We start from the raw sequence: 18,987 nt of genomic DNA on the forward strand, positions 1-18,987 counted from the left end.
CGAGGCTCGGCAGAAACCAAGCCGGGAGGAAGCGACCTCTGCGCGGATAACGCGTTCCAGAAGGACCCGCCGACATCCACGGAGCCGAGAGGTTTGTGGAAGTGTGAGTGTGAGAGTGTGTGTCGGTGTGTGTCTGTGTGCGTGAGTCCATGCAGGATAAACCCGGACAGGAAGTTGAAGGTTTCTGGGAGAAACAACACGATTTAAACACTGCAGCTAACTTTGACGTTAGCTGCAGCTGGAGCTAAAGCTAAAGGACAGAAGATGACACCTCACACTGACCAGGACTTAACCAGCAGCTAACTGGGACCACCAAGAGCTAACCAGTCACTTACAGCTAACACAGCACAGTCATCCACCCTCTGCACTGCTGCCTAGTGGGAGTATAACCAGTTACTAACCAGTGAAGAACTAACCAGATAACCCTATGACATAAGAGCTGACTAGCTACCAGAACCAGCTCTGTGGGGACTGACCAGGAGATAACCAGCAGCTAACTGGGACCACCAAGAGGTAACCAGTCACCTACAGCTAACACAGCACAGTCATCCACCCTCTGCACTAGTTTCCAGTGGGAGGATAACCAGTTACTAACCAGTGATATACATTTACAGCCAGATATCCTAGGAGCTTACTAGCTACCAGACAGACAACATAGTACAACTCCCATCACGTGGTGACTGACCAGGAGTAGTTAACAACAAGAGGTCACCAGACATCTAGAGATACCAGTCGTGAACCCTTGTCACCAGTGGTTGAACAGAGGATAACCAGTTACTTACCAGTGAAGACTTTCCAACTAACAGAACCTAGTTACACAACAGCTACTACTAGTAATAGCAAGTACGCAGCTTAAGTCAGGTGGTAGGTGACTATCGTTAGCAATGTCAATTATACTTCTTAATGTGAGTGTCACAGAATCCAATGTGCATTGTAATGTAGAGGCTCGGTCCCTGTTGTGAACGTGTGTGTTTGTGATGTTGTGTTGTTCTGTCCCCTTGTATTGTTTGTGTTCATCCTACCTGGTTTATCTACACCAATGTTTCTATAGTCGTTGTTTTCATCAAATCAAACAGTATTTACTTTATGACTGTTCACATGAGTGGTTTATATGTAAGTGTGAGGGAGGTCTGTAAAGCCAGCGACACAATCCTCAGACCCAAGTTCACAAAAAGATATTTGCATTGCAGCAACAAAATGAAATTTGTGCTTTTACTCTGGTGGGGACAGTGGAAAGATAGAATCTGAATATTGATAATTTTCCGATCCGCTTGCAGCCAGTTGTCCTCTCAAACGAGTTCCGGGGTTCTCGTGGGGTGTGCAGGGTCAAGGCTCTGGTGGTTTGTTGTGTTGTGTCTTTTTTCAGTCATCAGAAACTGAAACATCTGTGCACAAGCAGGTTTTGATCGTGACTTTGTAGGTTTCTGCTCGAGCTTTAAAATCTCCTTGGCGTTGAATTATTGCTTAAACAGTTAAACATTGTGCGTCTCTGACACACAGCCCACAAATCATCCAGGCCTGCTGTGGGCCAGTTTGTGTTGAGGCTGGTTGTGCGGCATTCACATGCATATTTGGCAAACTCGGACACATGACAACTTGGTGGGGATTTCAGCCGTCGTTGCCACTCCTCAATGATGCTACATGCTCTACTCATAGACGAGTGGAATAGTTATCATTCACACACCAGCTTGTTGCTTTCGTGTGATTCCTTCTAGACCCCTGGCTACACACACGGGGAAACTCATCTCCTCAAAACGAGTGGGGCTGTCTGCAGTGACGGAAGCTGTACAACAACTCACAACCTGTGTGACATCTTCTGAAGGCCACACATTTCCCTGATGTTTTCTCACATGGACTCAGTCGGACATTTGCAGGACAAATTCCAGACAATGTCTGGCGCTACTGACACTGCACATTTTCATTGTCATAAACAGCCCCTCTGGAAAATTACAGGAAACATCAGACTGTGTGAAAGTAGAATACCTAAACCCCCAATGATCACTTTAATGACATTTGTTAGTATTTGTGCTTCAAGCATGTTTTACTGGGCTTGGAGACAATCGCTGATTTGCTGCACTGAATGACACAAAGAGAAAACCAGTCTGTCGAGATGATCCCAGCTCTGATTGCAGTTGTAGAAGTTGTGTTCTAGCTCTCTTCACCCTGTAATCATGTCATTCTCCTTTATCCTCCCTTCTTCACCTTCAAACCGTGTCCATCCTTTCTTCTGTCCTTTCAGGGCATATTATAGTGTTTTGTCCAAGTCGTAGGATCCGTAGTCAAATACAAGGTCATGACCAGTCAGACGAGGCATGGACCCAAGGATGTGAAATCTTAATGAACCTTTTCTAAGTGAGCTACTTTCTTTAGCTGTTTTCAGACATGAAGTCTGAAGAATGGGCTCTGGACTTTCTCCAGAGTTTGTCTTTTACACAGGAACAAACCAGCAGGAGCTTCTCTGCTCAGACACGTTCAGGACAACACAGAACTCTCCAGAGCGTTCAGGTGAGGTGCGGCGCAGGAGAGAGAGGCAGAAGCTGACGTTTCACTGCACCACTCACAACGCACCGGCCATTATCACCAAAATCTCTGTCTTGACATCAGCTCTGCTTACGTCATCGACACGCCCCCTCGCTCCTGGTGAATCCTCCACAAACACTCCTGCTGTCTAATTTGGACATTCAGTGTTTTAAAGGGCAGGAGCATCTCACTGCAGTGCAGGGGGCAGACGATTGGTCGGTTGGATGGAGCATTGTGAGGGACCAGCTTGGTTATAGCCTCAAGTCACACCTCAGAGGTCAAGGGTCACTCCATGAACGAGAGAGATGGAGAGAGAGAGAGAGAGAGATCTGTTATGTAGTGTGTGTGTGTGTGTGAGAGAGACACGGAACACAAGTTCAAGGAAAACGAGGCTATAAACAAATCGTGCGAGTGGCTGATTGTGACTCTTCATCCCAGTTTGTGTGTGTGTGTCTGTGTGTGTGTGTGTCTGTGTGTGTTTCACACTCGCTGTTTGTTTAGGGAAGAGGTGCTCAGGTGAACTGTTACCACGGCAGCCAGCTCCCTGGTTGCCAGGCAGCACTTCCTGCTCCTCTCCCAGGTATTTTAGGAAATGATGGTGTGAACTGAAGGAGGAGGAGGAGGAGGAGGAGGAGGAGGAGGAGGATTTCTTAGTCTGTCACTGCTCGTTTTCCAATCAAGAAGTACAAACACACACATAGACACACACACACACACACAGACACACACACACACACTCTTATGGAGCAGTAAACAGTTTGTGTCATGCTGTTAACACAATGCTGATTATGATGATGATGATGATGATGATCACAATACAACTCACTTGAGCCTCAGGAGGAAGAGGGTGGGTGGGTCGTCCACTAACCAGATGGTGGGTGGTTCGATCCCAGTCTCCCCCCCCTTCCATGTCCTTGTGTAAGACACTGAACCCCATAAGAGAACTTTGTTGATATGAGACCAGTAGGTGGCGCCAGAGGGCCAGGCAGTCTCATTATGCAACAGCTTGTTTCCTTAATGTCATTTAATTCCTGTTGGATCAGGACACATGTTGATAAATCATCAAATGAAAAAGATGAAATCAGAGTCCACAGATGCCCAGAGATGAAATGAACATTGTTATCAGAGAAGACAAATGTAAATAACATTAAATATATTATTTAAAAAAATGTATAATTATACAAGAAAATTAAAGAGGCAACATTAAAAACCGAACAACAGGAGTGAACCACGTCATTGTTTGTCTCGTGCGGCTGATCAGTCAGTTACTGTTCATCATTTTTTGTGCGTTTTGTAGTGCAACATAAATGCAGATTGGTAAACAAGTCATTTCTTGATAACCTCTGAACCTCTGGTCACTCGGAGTAAACATCTGCCTTCAGACAAAACAAGCTTAAAGATAATACCAGCCTTTGTTTATACCTAATCGCTAAAAAGCAAATGTGAAAATATTTCTGTAAACAATTTTGGATGTATGAATGATAATTAACCAGACTGATGAAGATATCTTTTTTATGTTTTATTTAATCCTTTATTTTAAGTAGGTTTTATTGTGATGGTAAAATGAGTGGGCAAACCAGCCAAGATGAATACATTTAAAATAATATCATCAAGAACATGAAGCGTGTGTCTCATCAGTCACTGCAACTGAAAAACATTAAAATCATTCATCACTCTTCAGTGACTGGAGATAAATCCCATTGACCCCAGTTAAAATGTGGATTAAAGAGTTGATCCAACTTAGATCCTCTCCAGTCGCTGCACTGCTGTGTCGCAACGAGCTCAGATGTCAGAGTTCCATAAAGATTTCTTCATTATTTATCTGTAAATTCACAAAATTATTCTAAAAAAAGTCACAATTTAAGAGAAAGGGAAAAAGTGAATGGAAAATAATTATTATTTAATTACATATTAATTCTGTATGAGCTCTGGATGTGTCCACCCTGTTGCTGTGGCTTCGAGGCTCTTTAATGAACATGGGAACCTGAGTGTGAGAATCAGTGACGGCTGCCAGAGGAGCAGACTGATTGCTTTGGATGCTAAATGTGTCACGTTGTTATTCCTCTAATTTTCCAGAACAATATGAACAGACGTGCTGGGTCTCGTTTTAGCGATCCTGTGTGGCTGATCATTAACGCTGATTAAACCTTGTATTGACACAGTTTGTCAGGAGTGAAGCTCGGCCTGTTTGAACAACCGTCATGTCTGATTGTTGTTTTATCACATCAATGCACGGTTCCTGATTAATGCTACATCCACACCATTACGTTTTAATTCTAAAATGAATCATCTCTGCTACAGATGAGCCTGGAAACCGCTCTGGTCTGGAGTTGTAGAGCCGCTGAAACAGATAGTTGGGTTTGTTTGAGTTTGAAAACTGCATTTGAGTCTGGACCGGCAGAAACACACACACATCCAAATCAGATCCGACTGGTTACCACACAAATAATGAAATGTTCCTTGAGCTCTTTATACTCAGACTATCGTATTGATCCAAAGCTTGTGAGACCTTTGTCGTTATCTTTGCCCTTGATTTGTTTTCATGACCAAAGAGCGACGCTGGTTCAGTGTTAACAGATTGTGTATTTTCCTGCATCCGAGGTTGTTCACAGGGTTTCCGGTGCTTTCGTTTTTTTAGAACTAGATTTAAAGTGCTACAGATAAAGCTTGTTATTAATAAAAAGCTGAATAGTAAATGCTAAGAAAAAGCAATTTTCTCTTTTGCAGAAAAGCCAACATTCAGAAAAAGTCTGCTTGGACTGCCCTCCGACACATGGCCGACACAGAGCAGCCACTTTAACTCTCTCACACAGTCACAGTGGACGAACTGGGGAGAGGCGCTCATTTACAACCTATATGAGTTCAGTACACACCTCAGGTAAGTCTGTGTCTTTCTCTTCCAGGCAGCTGCTGTGGTTAGTAGTTGTGTTACTGGTTTATATCATCCAGATCAACGATGTGTCTCCACTTCCACACATCCTCGATACACACATTCAACCAATCACAAGTCAGTCTCTGCTGTCAGTCGTGACATTTCATCCCATTTCTATATCATCAAATAACTTGATCACAAAGAGATTAATAGATTTGGGAGCTTTTGGTGAGTGGGGGGGCCGAGGCTGAGATCACTGGACCTGATCGCTGTGGAGATCCTCCTGCTGCGTTGTTCATATGGGACATGCAGAGACAGTCCATTGTGTGGACATTCTCAGGAGCTGAGAACAGCTTATGTCCTTGGGTCTGCTGTTGCACTTGTGAACTCTGGGGGGGGGGGCAGGACCTGGAACTCTGTTGGAGCTCTGTCCAGCTGAATATCAGAAGCAGTCATATCTGTGTGTGTGTGTGTTTGTGTGTGTGTGTGTCTTACTGTGGTTGTGTGGACACATTTTGGTTTCAAACTGTAACTCTGAGGACGTGTGATTGTAATGTGGATGTGGAGTGATAGGACACCCTGACGTCAGACTGGGTTTCACAGACTCACGACACCTTTCAGACACCTCAGGGAACTTTAGACAGACTTCTGACTGACTCCCCAACTTGGTTGTCATGGATACAGAAATAGCCCAGATGTAGTACATGATACAAACAAACACACACACACACACACACACACACACACACACACACACAGCAGTGTGACTCCAGGGTTTGATGCTCCTCAAATAGAAACGCAGAGATGAGTCATCCACTGAACTACTGCAGTACACACACACACACACACACACACACACATACACACACACACACACACACACACACACACACACACACACACACACACACACACCTTTAGCAGATGTGTTTAGTATGTGAGACTGAGGAGATGTCAGACAGGTTGCCTGGCCACTTCTCAGTATTTACATTTCTTCTCTTTCTATCTGTTCCGTCTCTCATGTCCGACCGAGGCAGCTCTGAATCTGCCTGAGGACACAGAGCTGGTTTCATAGGAGCTGATGAGGAGGAGGTGAGATGGAGGTGATGATCAAATGAAATATTATCATTCCTGGAGAGGAAACTGTCACAAACAAGCAGCCCAGATATTAAACGTGGACAGTTATGGAGGAGTCAAAATAATTGACATGTTTGAATGAATTAGAATCTAATCTGCTGGAGAAATTAAGGGTTTCACCTTCAGCTGTTTAAACCTGATTCCTAGTTTTTTAAATCCATGGTAGAAACATCTCTGTCCTCTCCGTTAAAACACTGGAGCCTGTTCCTTAAAGTGTAGCTACACTCAGGACTGAGCTGCCAAATGGAATAAACAAAAGCTATAAATAGCCAGTGGTTTTAATTAATAATATCCACACTGACAGCACAGAGAGCAGAGCAGCTTTACGTTTAAAAAACTGACCTTTCCTTGATTCTGCATGACATTTCTCTACATCAGGCGCTGGGGGTGGGACCATCGGGACCAGTAAGACCAGTAAAGCCAGCAGAAACGTTGTGATCACCTTTGTGTTGTCTGCAGTTAAAGACAGTTCCATCGATGGACCTGTGAAGTTAGGAGCACCAGTGTGGTCTGCTGGTGTTGTGCTGGGAGCTGGTGCCAGTGTTGCTGTGAATCAGAGACGTGTAGTAACGTCTCGTCACAGAGACACGAGGACGTGGCTCCAGTCTGTGGACATGTCAACATCTCAGGTTCATGAGTTGTCACGTGGACGTAGCACCGGATGGAGGCTACAGATGATAACATTCCTTTTGCAGATATTTGGTCATAAACATGAGGACGAGGTTAATGTGAGGTTCTTCCCCACCGGACCAATACATGTCTGCACAGCCGTTTGACTGACAGGTGATCTCTGGGAAGTGCAGAACAGAAACATGACATCGCTGTAAACCCCCCACCCCCCGAGCTGTAGGCTTAATGCTCTCCCCCCCCCCGCCCCCTCTCCCCATCTCTCTCTCCCTGTTTCTATTTTTATCTGTAGCTCCTCCTCCTCTCTGGCAGGCTATTTTCATCTATAGTCCCTCCATCACCCCCCCCCCATCTTGTGCGTTATAAATGCTCCTCTCCTCCCCTCTCCCATAATCTTTTTTTAGCAGCCACTGCACACACAACAGAAATATGAATCTAAAATAAGAAGGCGATGAATGAAGATAGATGGATGGATGGATGGATGGATGGATGGATGGACGGACGGTCGATGAAGGAGTACCTGTGTCCCCCCCCCCCCCCCCCCCCCCCCCCCTCTGTCTCTCACAGCTGATGATGAGACGCTCATTGAAATGAAACAAGCTGCCGCTGACTTTCTCTTCTTCCTATGAACTTCCTTTCCACCCAGTGATCTACTTTCACTTGCTCTCTCTCTCTCTCTCTCTCTCTCTATCTCTCTCTCTCTCTCTCTCTCTCTCTCTGTCTCTCTCTGTCTCTCTGTCTCGCTCTCTCTATCTATCTCTCTCACTCGCTCTTTCTGTCTCTCTATCTCTCTGTCTCTCTGTCTCTCTCTCTCTCTCTCTCTCTCCGTTCATTAAGCCCAAAGAGCATCAGGCACACACACACACGAACACACACACACAGACACACACACAATGGCTCTTAGACAGGGAACATTAGCCGTCTGACCAGCAGCTGGTTCTGCCTTTCTGTCCCCTTCGTGTGTTTTGGAGATAAGAGGCCAACATGTGATCCCTGGCCGCTCAGCCTTCCTCTGCTCACTTCTTTTTTTCTTACGCTGCTCTCTCACTCTCCCTCCTTCCTTCCATTTCCCTTTCACTGTCATTCTCTCAGCTCTTCGTTCTAATTTTGGAAGCATGGAACCTCGGGGAGCGTTCTCCCAAAGCTATTTATGTCCTTGCCTCTCCTCCTCCTCCTCCTCCTCCTCCACCCCCTCCTCCTCTCCTCTCCCTCTCGTCAGCCAGGAGGAGAACAGCATGAGGATCCTTTGATGCACCAGAGCAGGGGAATTCGGCTTCTCCCTGTCTCTGTATTTTTGTTGTGTTGTTAGCTGTGGGAAGCAGCAGAGCGGCTGCAGCAGCTCCGCTCTCCAGCCGAGCCCTCCCGTCACTCCTCAGCCTGGAATCGCTCGCTCTTTTCATCAGGAGCAACCCGTTGGCTGCCTTCTGGTCTTGGTTTGAGAGTTGTTAGTGGGTAAGGACTCTCACAGGCTTCTCAGCACACCAGAAGAAATCAACTTTATTTCTTGCTTTTTCTGCAACACTGACCCAAAAGGCAGCTGTCAGCGCTCAGGAGCTGGGGAAGTGCATGGACCAGGACCCCAGGTGATGCACAAGTTACATTTCTCTGCCTGCTCCTTTCTGGGATTGAACGAGCGGATTTCTGCAACCTGTTGCTGATGCGAGGAGGATATTGTGTTTGGTCTCAGTGACTGGTCATCACAGCACACACGGAGCAGCAGAAGCTCCACATCACTCTGGAGGCTGGAGCTGAAGCAGACTCTCTGCTGGATTACACAGTTCAAGCTCAGAGGAGTCCTTTCGGTTTTTGTGATGGGATTTGTTATCATTATTTTCTATAAACTTTAAGATCCTTTTTGCGATAGAGGAAGTTTTCAATTTAGCCGATTGTTCCTCTTTGAAAGCACAGCTCCATGTTTGTGGATCTGGGTCTTTGACAGCTGGAGTCCTACTCTAAGCCATGGCGGTCTCCCCAAAGAGAAGCTGACTTCTTTGATTTTCGTGACAGACTAGAGGCTGCCTCTTGTCTTGGCATGCTGTTGCGTCCCACAGTGTCAGGATTGTGCGCCATGTTGCAGACCATCTATGAGACAGAGTCCTGCTTTTCCTCCTCGAGCACCGACAGCCACCATCAGCCTCTGGAGCTCCTGAATGGCAACGGGGGCTCCAGCGCTGCCATGCCCACCACCGGTGAGTCATATCTGGGAAATAGGTGTGTGTGTGTGTTTCAGAGGAATGATGCGTGTGTGTGTGGGCTGGACAGTCGATCTGAGTCCCTGGTTTTCAAACTGAGATGCTCGCCCTCCTGGAGAGGCGTGAGAGCAACACAGCGTTTTGAGGTTTTGAAAGGGACAGAAAGCCAGTAACGGCTGGATGGCTCACTCACCAACACGGTCAGCAGCCACACTGGCTGGGACACACACAGCTTATGGGGGCAGTTAAGGTATTTAAATCTCTCCATGTCAGATTAGCACATTTCACCTCAGATCTGTACTAATAACTCATGATACTAATGTTTAGATTTGCTGTGAGTTACACTATCACATCCACCACAAAGTCCATGAGTCCTAGTAAAGAGGAAGCTGCTCGTATCTCCACAGCGGCAGTTCTCCTGGTCAGTTCCATCAGTTCTCATCTTTGTTTGGGAACAGTATGTGTTGTGTTCCACTAACTCCCCCCCGACATGTTCGAGTGAAGGGGACGTGGTCGCTCGGTCGGTCACTCAGACACTCCTCTGCTGTGTGGGCAGAGACGTTCAGAGGCTCCATTGAGACACACGGCTGCTAAAAGGTCTTAATGTCCGGTGCCAGAGGAGAGGTGAGCTGAGGTTGTAGCGTGGCTCGATGCCACCTCTTGATTCCAGGAGGATGTTAGTCTGTCCAAGCAGGACGCACATTCACTCTAATCCTCTTTTCACAATTAAACTGTTGGCACACTGGCAAACCCAGATCAGGGTATATATCTGTTTGTGTGTTTGTGTGATTGTGAGTTTGTCTGTGCGTTCGAACTTTACAGACTCACACAGAGTCCTTGTTTCCTTGGAATATCCTTGAGTTTGGCAACGAACTGGAAATGATCTGCGAACAAAACAATTCAGAATGGGTGATTTGTAATTCCCACTGTTACATGGAGTCGTAGTCATTTATTGTTTTACTTTTATTGTACATCCTTCAGACATATAAACTTCACCTGGATGAACAGGTGTGAAAGCAGAATCATTTCTTTAATCTCTGTTCATCCAGTCGCTAACTTCCTCTGTCCCCGACTTGGCTTCTTGAAGTCGTTGTTACGATACCGCGTGTCCCTTCCTGACGCTTTATCTAACTCTGCCTAACGCTGCACTTCAGGAAATCACTTCTTCTTCGCTGCACTAAAAACAGTACTTGCTAGTGGCGGAACAGTGCAACAGCAGATTTGGAGCGGTGAAGAAGATTTGATTTCTTTAAAATAAACTCACTTTTTTAAAGACATGCTATCGGATCGGTACAGAGATGCTCGTACCTGTCAATGCCCCAACCTATAACTTTCAGCAGTAAAATTTCTCTACCCCTGAAATGAGGTTGATGAACCAAAGCGTTAAAGCTGCAGCTTGTAAAACCAGAACACAGCTAAAAGACACCGAGCTGCACAGAGCAGCTGAGAGGAGCTGCACATAACTCACGACCATCGTTGTTCTCATCAATCAATTCAATAACACTTCATCTGTACAGATCATATTCACAGAAGTGATTGAACCAAATGACACAAATCCTGGTGCAGCACAACAGACCGTATCCATGGATGACCTACTGTCTGCCAACCCATAATACTTCTGACCCCTCCGTCTCCATAGCAGCGCCACACATGTGACTCCTCTCGCTCTAAGCTTCTAATTTGTCTAAAGTACACACAGCCATTATACTATTTTTACCTCCCTCTCCGTCTTGCTCCGTCTTTTCTTTCCCCCTCTCTGACTCTCTCTCTTCTGGCTTTTTTTAGCGTGTTTTTCAGGGCTGACGTCATTGTGCCTATTTTCTTTTAGCAACACGGGATGAACAGGACAGGGAGAGAAAGAAGAGAACAGAGGAATACTGGCTTCCAGAGATCCCTCCCAGCAGCAGCAGCTCTGGAGCAGGAGATGTATCAGAACAGAGAAAGAGGGAGAGAACAGATCAAATACATACCTCTGTCTTTCTCCTTGTGTCTTCATCAAGCTGTCCTTTTTTTTAACCATCATTAGCAGCAGCCAATCTTGGCCAGCACTTAGTGTAGCATTGTTGATTCTCTGGATAAAGCCTGGATCAGTGGATCTAAGCACTCCCGTCTCAGGCAGATGTTGGAAATTCCCAGTTTCAGAGCTTGACACTCACTTTTTAGCCCAAGAAGCACGTGAGCTCCTGAGCTGAGAACCTTAGGACCACATCACTTCAGGGGCGTAATGAGGAAATGAGGTGTGTGCTGCTTAATGAAGGAACAACCAGGAGATGTTTACAGGCTGGAGGATTTCATGTATTTGAGTGAGAATGGTTTTCAGAAGTGACGTCTTGATCAAGTTATTTTGATGTTGTAGATTTTCGTTATGGTAGAAAATGTTCTGTGTGGGAAACTTGAAACGATGCAGCTTGAGACGACTTCATTTAACAAACCTTAGATTGAAATATGTCTTTAAGAGTTCAATAGTTGACTTGTTATGAATGAAGGTTCGGCTGAGAGACTGAGAGAAGATGTCTCTGTACACAGTCTCAGTCACTCTCTGTCACCAGCCGCCGGCAAACACAAACCAACAGCCGCCAAGTTAGATTCAGACCTATCATCAACTTCTTGACCGAGTTAACATTAATGAGCTGAGACGAACCACGGCGTCGGTCACTGATGGAAAGTGATGGAGGAAGAACGCAAACATTTCACTTACATAAAAGTACTAATAAATAATAATATAAAAGTTCCGAATGAACTTTTCTACTTGAGGGAAAGTTCTAATTTGACCAATCACGTTTGAGGCTTTGGTTTCCTGCAGGTAAAAAACCGTCTGTAGCACAAGAGACACATCGAAGGAACTGCATCGGTTATCAGCTTGGTAATTTATCTTCAGCTGTTAATAGTCTAAATGTCTTCTGAACCTGAAACACATCACTCTCTATGTTTATGTGGAGAAACACAGTGTGAACGTGTGGAGGCAGTAAGCAGCTTCCTGGTTCACACTCTGTCTGTCCTCTCACAGTTCACACACATGTAGGTCGGGGTTAGTTCATTTGTGGCTCTAACTTGACTGTAGATGGTTGTTTGTCTCTGGATGTCGGCCCTGTGATGCTCTGGTGACCCGTCCAGCTCGCACCCCTCCCTCTCAAGAAGGGTAGATAATGGATTGTGAACATGTAATACGGTGCATTGTTAAAATGTGTAGAGTAGAAAGTAAAAGTACCTTTAAATATGTCTACTGAAGTAAAGTGCATATAGTCTAAAATTAAAACATTAGTTATTGTCTGACTCTCTGAGCTCAGTCTGTTAGGGTAGAAGTCAGGTTCGGACCCCGAAGCAGACACAGACGGGTAAATAGTTGAATGAAGAACAAAGTTTATTCATGTGAACGCAGGAGCAGGTTGGAGCGGCCGGGTGCTGGCTGGCTGATCCGGGATGAAACCAAGAAGTGTTGTAGAGTGGAGAGTCACCAGGAGATTCTGAGTAGGAGTGAAACACAGGTTAGAAGATATCCAGAGGCAGTGAAGGTTAGAGTCTCTGCAGCGCACACGATACCGTTGAGTAGTGACTAATCCGGCACTGAGGTGGTGGAAAGACCAGGCCTTTAAGGGGTGGATGATGAGTAGGGATTGATTGCAGGTGTGTCTCGTCTGTAGCACCCAGAGCCAGCCACGCCCCCTGCCACAACCAACCTGCATAGGGAGGAGACGGGAAAAAGGAGACAACAACAAAACTACCACAATACACACAGTCCTCACATGGTCCACATAATATTTTTTCTAAAGATTACTTTGGTTCAGTGGTTTATCGTCATTATTTTTATGTTTGAATACAAAACACGAGGCTGATTAGTCTGAAGTTTGTAATAATGATTATTTGCACACTCACATGCTCCATAATAGATTTTACAGCTCTCTAACACGTCGTATCCTGAGTGGAAGGATTGTCATATATAATATCAAAAAATCAAAAAGACCTCTTCTTTAGTAATTCTTTAACTGAAACTGTTTGAAATGTGTCACAAGATTATGGGATTCAAACGCAGATTAAATCAACGGAAATCCTCAGGTTACTATTCTGTGTAGACACCAGCAGACACTTTCCCACGGCTCCACTGCTGCCTCCCTCAGCTCCTGCTTGTTGTGGAGTCTTCAGTCTGCTCTTTAGGAAGAGGAATGCAGCTCCGTCAGACTCAGATCAGATGACTCGGGCAGTCCAGGATATTCCACCTCTTCACCTTTCAAATCAATTTGACTGAATCTGATTACACGCGGTGCGTCTGTATGTTTCCTCTCCGGCCTTTCGTGTAAGTTAACCAGGAGTTTGCATCTTGTGGTGAATCCTCTGCAGGTTTGGTCATGAGGTCTTTAATTGATTGCTGACGAGGACCTACGTCCTGGAGAGAGTTCTCGACTTGCTGATCTGTCATCAGGGATTTATTCACTATGTAAATTATGTTCTGCTCGCCCCTTGTGTTCCACTCTCTGCCAGCTTGTTGCAAACTCCTAGTTTTATAGGAATCCGTATTATTGTTGTGATAATTAGATCATTAACATAGTGGTTTGATTATTAATGCATTGTAAAATGATAGTATTTGTTACCTACCTACTTATGCTTACTTATTGATAATGATGATGACACACACTCTTGTGTTGTTTGGTTAGTGTCACGTCTGTTGTGTAGAAAAGCTTCAGCTGCAGCCTCTCATCTTTACCCGGTGCTGATCAGATGGAACTCGTGACCTCGATGACAGCTCTAAATGAAACAGGTGGTTGTCGGTTTGTGTCTCTCCGCTCGCCGCTGTCAATACTGGTCAAAGATATGTTGTGAGTGGAAGACTCCCAGTCTGTCACACCACTGTACAACCAGTAGAGCTGTATGGGGTGAACTAGTTACACAGCATATTTACTCTCAACATCTGGATCAATGTTTTCCTTTATTTGTGCTGGACTGAGTATGTTTCATGCAACACTCCTCCTGAGCTAAAGACATCTGTGTGGTATAAGCATGATGCATATACAGGTTCATATATAGAGTCATATATATATATATATAGAGTCATATATAGAGTCATAGTAGCACTGAGGTCCTAGTTGACGTCTCCCAGGACTTACTGACGGCCGCACAGACTCTCTTTTATTCTTTTTACTGCATCCATCCTGGTGCCTGACTAACTGTGTAACTGCAGTGAGACTCAGATGATTGACTGAACGGTTGCTTATGACCCGCCTCTTTCAACACACTGTACGTTAGTGTGTGTGTGTGTGTGTGTGTGTGTTTACCAGACTATAAATGTCTTCAGTTTGACGTCAGACCCTGGCTGCTGTGGAATGCTGCTCTCTTGCCAAACAGACTGTTGTACACACACTCACAGAGTCAGTGTGTGTGTGTGTGTGAGGCAGTGTGTGTGTCGCAGTGGAAGGGGAGACACGTGCGTCACAGTGAAATGCCAGAATATTTGTTTAGGTAATTTAGATGTCAGGGGGGGGCGCACACACACTCGCACACACACATGCACACGCACACACACACACACCCTTATTTATCTATGGCTCTCTCCGTTTTTGGTTATGACCACATTTTTCAGTTTCTTGATTTTTCAGGAGTAAGATGTGAGCTTGTGACCCTTTTCCTCAGAGTAGATACAGAACCTGCTCCTGGTGCCAGGGTCTGAGGTCAAAGGTCAGAGCTCAGGTTGGGATTAAAGGCAACAAAGATTGATGAAATCCGTCCTCCTCTAACTGATCATAATCCTCCTGGACGGGGCTAATGATCTTGGCCTTATCGTGGGTTAAGAGTCGAGCCCACGTGGGAAACAGGAGCAGAAAGGGGGCGTGTCAAAGACTGGGAGGTGACCAGTCACATCACCTTCCTATAGAGCGGGTGGAGGGCAGACGACACAGCAGATACATCCTAATTGGATTTCCTCCCTGGCCAGAAGACAGGAAATAATCTGACGTCCCAGCATAATGCAGAGAGTGGTTTCTTCCAGGAAGTAGCCTGATTCAGAGGTGTAATCACCCATGACCAGGAGAGCTTACTATGTCCGGTCAGGGTCACTGCCCTGCTCAAAGGCACATTTACAAAATGTATAAAGTGGAAACTATAAATAAAGATGGACGGCAGGAGGATAATCTCTTTCAGACTTTCTCTGGAGTTTTATCCTCGTTCCTGTTTTCATAGTTAAATTATTTTCAATAGAGGTTTTCTTTCGATGCACTTGGCAAATTTAACTGACAAGACATTTCAAATAACTTAAATGATCCAGCATGAGTTAGTCAAAATCTAGTTAGTAATTACAAAGAACTTAAGAGGGGCCATCAAACAGATCCATGACCAACACACACAACTGAAGGTTTATTCCTGCCAGGCTTGAAAAGATGATGGATTCCTGCTCGATGAGTTCAAACAGCTTTAATTTCACCTGGTGAGACGTCGGCTGAAGCCTGAAGCCACAAATCAATATTCATTTGTCGTACTGATTAGCCCAAGTGGCTGCCACAGATCCAAACCAGTGCAGAGCAATGAACCTGTCACATTAAGTTTTAACATTTCCTAGTGTATTACACCAATTTACTGAATCCAATTCCTTTTTGTTTTGATATTTTTTTGTCATTTTCCACCAAACTGCTTCAAGACCAAACATACTTCTCTGCTCATTTGACCTTATTCTGCAGTTTCCTTTGTTTGGACGGAGCCTGGTGATGCTGTGTTCATCACTTTCTCCCAGCTCATCTGAATGTTGCCTGTGTGTGAGGTAATATTCTGCTGTGTCCCTGACAGTTTCCAGACTAATCAACCAGATTTGTCCTGTGTTTTTCTGTCTGTGTCCGTCCTGCAGTAGTGGAGGTGGAGAGCAGCCTCCCGTCGGGGATGCAGAGCCCGGTGGGAACAGCCAACGAGCACAGAGGAGGAGGTGGAGAGGCTGGTGAGTCCTCTAAGAGTCCTTGATGGGGGGGGGGGGGGGAATCTAAAAGTGGATCAGTGGCATACCAAGGAGATTTAGGGGATCCTGATGATCCTTACGTCCTTTTACTTAAAGGAGTTCTTCAAAGATCACATGATCCCTCAGGGAACACAGTTAAATCAACTGGGTCCAGTAGAAACAGACGTACCGGTTTCCAAAGGAAACTATTTGAGTGTCACTATCTAAAATAAATCTGAAAATGCAGTCATTCAAACACATAGTCATTTGCTGCCTTGTTCAGGTGGGGATCCAGGGGAAGGCCCAGGAGGAGTAGGAGGTGGAGGAGGAGGCCCGATGGACCTGCGGACAGAGCCCAGGGTTGGCTCCCTGTCCGGGGGGGCAGCGGCGGTGGACACGACCTTGAGAGAGCAGCAGCTCCAGCAGGAACTGGTGATTCTCAAACAGCAGCAGGAGCTCCAGAAACAGCTTCTGTTTGCAGAGTTCCAAAAAAAACACGAAGTGCTAACAAGACAACACGAAGTCCAGCTGCAGGAGCACCTGAAGGTAAATTTAGATACAGCCAGGGAGTCGTTGTGTTCCTCCCAGAACCACATAATAAGCAAATCGGCCGGACAGCCAGCGGGAGCCCTTCAGCGAGGTGTGTGTGTGTGTTTGTGTGTATTCAAGCAACAGCAGGAGCTGCTGGCAGCGAAGCGGCAGCAGGAGATGGAACAGAAGAGGAAACTGGAGCTACAGCGACATGAAGAACAGGAGAAACAGAGACTAGAGCAACAACTGCTGCTGCTGAGGCACAAGGAGAAAGGAAAAGAGAGTAGGTTACTACTGATGTCACAACCAAGCCATTCACATGTGGGCGCTGTGACTGAAAGTCTTTGTGTGTTTCCCGAAGGTGCCATTGCCAGCACGGAAGTGAAGCTGAAGCTCCAGGAGTTCCTGCTCAGTAAGAAAGAGCCTGGTCCCGGTGGACTGAACCATTCCTTCTCCCCAAAATGCTGGTGAGCCGTCAGAGAGTTGAACTTGTCTCTGTACAGAACAGTCACATTTAGACTCAAATTCCTCACACAGGATTCTCCAGACTGCAGGCTGTATGTGAGCAGGCCAGGTGGAGTCGGTCTGCAGATAATCTGTTCAGTGCAGGTCTGAGAGCAGCATATGTTTATGGCATTGCTTTTTCATCCTGAGATATTTGTTTCCAAACACTGACACGACCCTCTCAGGATTATCTGCAGCTCAGTGCAGGTCTCAAAGCTGCTTTACAAACTATTCACACCTTCACTCAATTTAATGACCTGTTAACCTAAGCCCGATCTGCATGTGTTGGACTTTAGGAGATTAAAAGACAAACCAAGTGGTTTATTTCATTCTCATCTGGTCGGTTTCAGCTGTCGGCTTGAAATGATTCCCCCACTTTCAGATTCTTCCTTAATAAAACTTTCAAAGAAATCAATCGAGGAAGAGGCACAAAATGTTACATCCTCACAGTTACATGAAATAACAAGGAAGTGATTCTGGGTAATGCAGCCACTGATGAATGAAGCAGGAGAACACCAACACAAAACCATCTTCTCTGCTTCACTTAATACTTTGAAACTGTTTTACCCACTCAGCTAACATTCATTCTGTGTGTGTGTGTGTCTCTGTGTTTGTGTCTCTGTGTGTTTGTGTGTGTGTGTGTGTGTGTGTGTGCAGGGGACACACCTCCCTGGAGCAGGGCTCTCCTCCGCAGAGTAACACCCCAGGAACTCCTCCCTCCTACAAACTGCCTCCGATGCTTGGGAACTACGAGGGCAAAGATGATTTCCCGCTCCGCAAGACGGGTACGAGACACAGGCAGAGAGAGAGTGTGTGTGTCTGTGTGTGTCCTTGTGTGTGTGTGTGTGTGTTTGTGAGAGAGAGTGAGCGTGTGTGTGTGTGTAATCCGTAACTTTCTATGTATAAGTAGTTTGACCAAAAACTATGCACAGGTGGAATATATATGTTTATGTGTGTGTGTGTGTGTGTGTGAGTGTGTGTGTGTGTGGGTGAGGACTGAGTCTGACTCATCAGAGAAGAGGTAGCTCAAACCTTGGTTTAAAACACTCAAACACACAGTGTCAGACAAATGTTGTATAATATTTACAATAAAAGGAGAATCCATGTGACTCCATGTGACTCCATGTTTCTCTGAGCATGTGAGGTCAGAGTTAAACGTGTGGACACGTCTCCGTCCTCACAGGAAGCTTCAGTGACTCCGTCGAGCTTCCTGTTCTGACTCTGGTGCTTGTGTCACTTATCAACATGCAACCACTTGCTTTTGTGTACATCCTCAATTTGTGGATAGAAAGAATCTGAGTGACAGGAACTTCACTAATGTAAGCGTAGTTTTATTGGAGTCCAATGTGTATTCACTCACAATTTAAACTTGACTGATGTTGGACACACATGGGTTTTTGTTATAGTTGAGCCGGTGCTGGTTGAGCTTCTTTCTCTTTGTGCTCCTTCCTCTTCACCTTGACTTTCAGTCCAGAGCGACTTGAAAACGCTCTCGCTGCTCATCCGGGGATCGAACCCGCCGGCCAGCACGTGGGCCGGCCAAAATGTAATGCAGCAGTCTCCTGCTGGCAAACCACCAGGCACCTCGATGTAACCCCATTAACTGCTCCGCCAAAGAAAACACACCACTCAGGACACAAAGAAACTCACAACACAAGCGACACAATCAGGCCCATCACATGAAATAAAAGACC

General features: G+C 45.6%; 1 protein-coding gene across 4 annotated transcripts in view; it reads left to right on the forward strand.

The window, feature by feature from the left end:
• Positions 1–18,987, forward strand: part of hdac5 (histone deacetylase 5) — a 30,876-nt gene continuing 11,889 nt past the window's right edge. The window contains exons 1-6 of one of the 4 annotated variants that reach the window (XM_062407554.1): positions 1–91; positions 5,248–5,398; positions 16,175–16,261; positions 16,542–16,804; positions 16,928–17,256; positions 17,951–18,078. In XM_062407554.1, the coding sequence (XP_062263538.1) occupies positions 5,377–5,398; positions 16,175–16,261; positions 16,542–16,804; positions 16,928–17,256; positions 17,951–18,078 (829 nt within the window). In that variant the 5' untranslated portion in view covers positions 1–91; positions 5,248–5,376. Of the gene's footprint in view, positions 92–5,247; positions 5,399–7,986; positions 9,346–16,174; positions 16,262–16,541; positions 16,805–16,927; positions 17,257–17,950; positions 18,079–18,987 lie in introns of those variants that run through there. The other 3 variants (XM_062407553.1, XM_062407552.1, XM_062407551.1) reach the window with 3 other exon arrangements.

The sequence above is a fragment of the Platichthys flesus genome, chromosome 16 (genome assembly GCF_949316205.1).
Source record: "Platichthys flesus chromosome 16, fPlaFle2.1, whole genome shotgun sequence".
Taxonomy (NCBI): Eukaryota; Metazoa; Chordata; class Actinopteri; order Pleuronectiformes; family Pleuronectidae; genus Platichthys; species Platichthys flesus.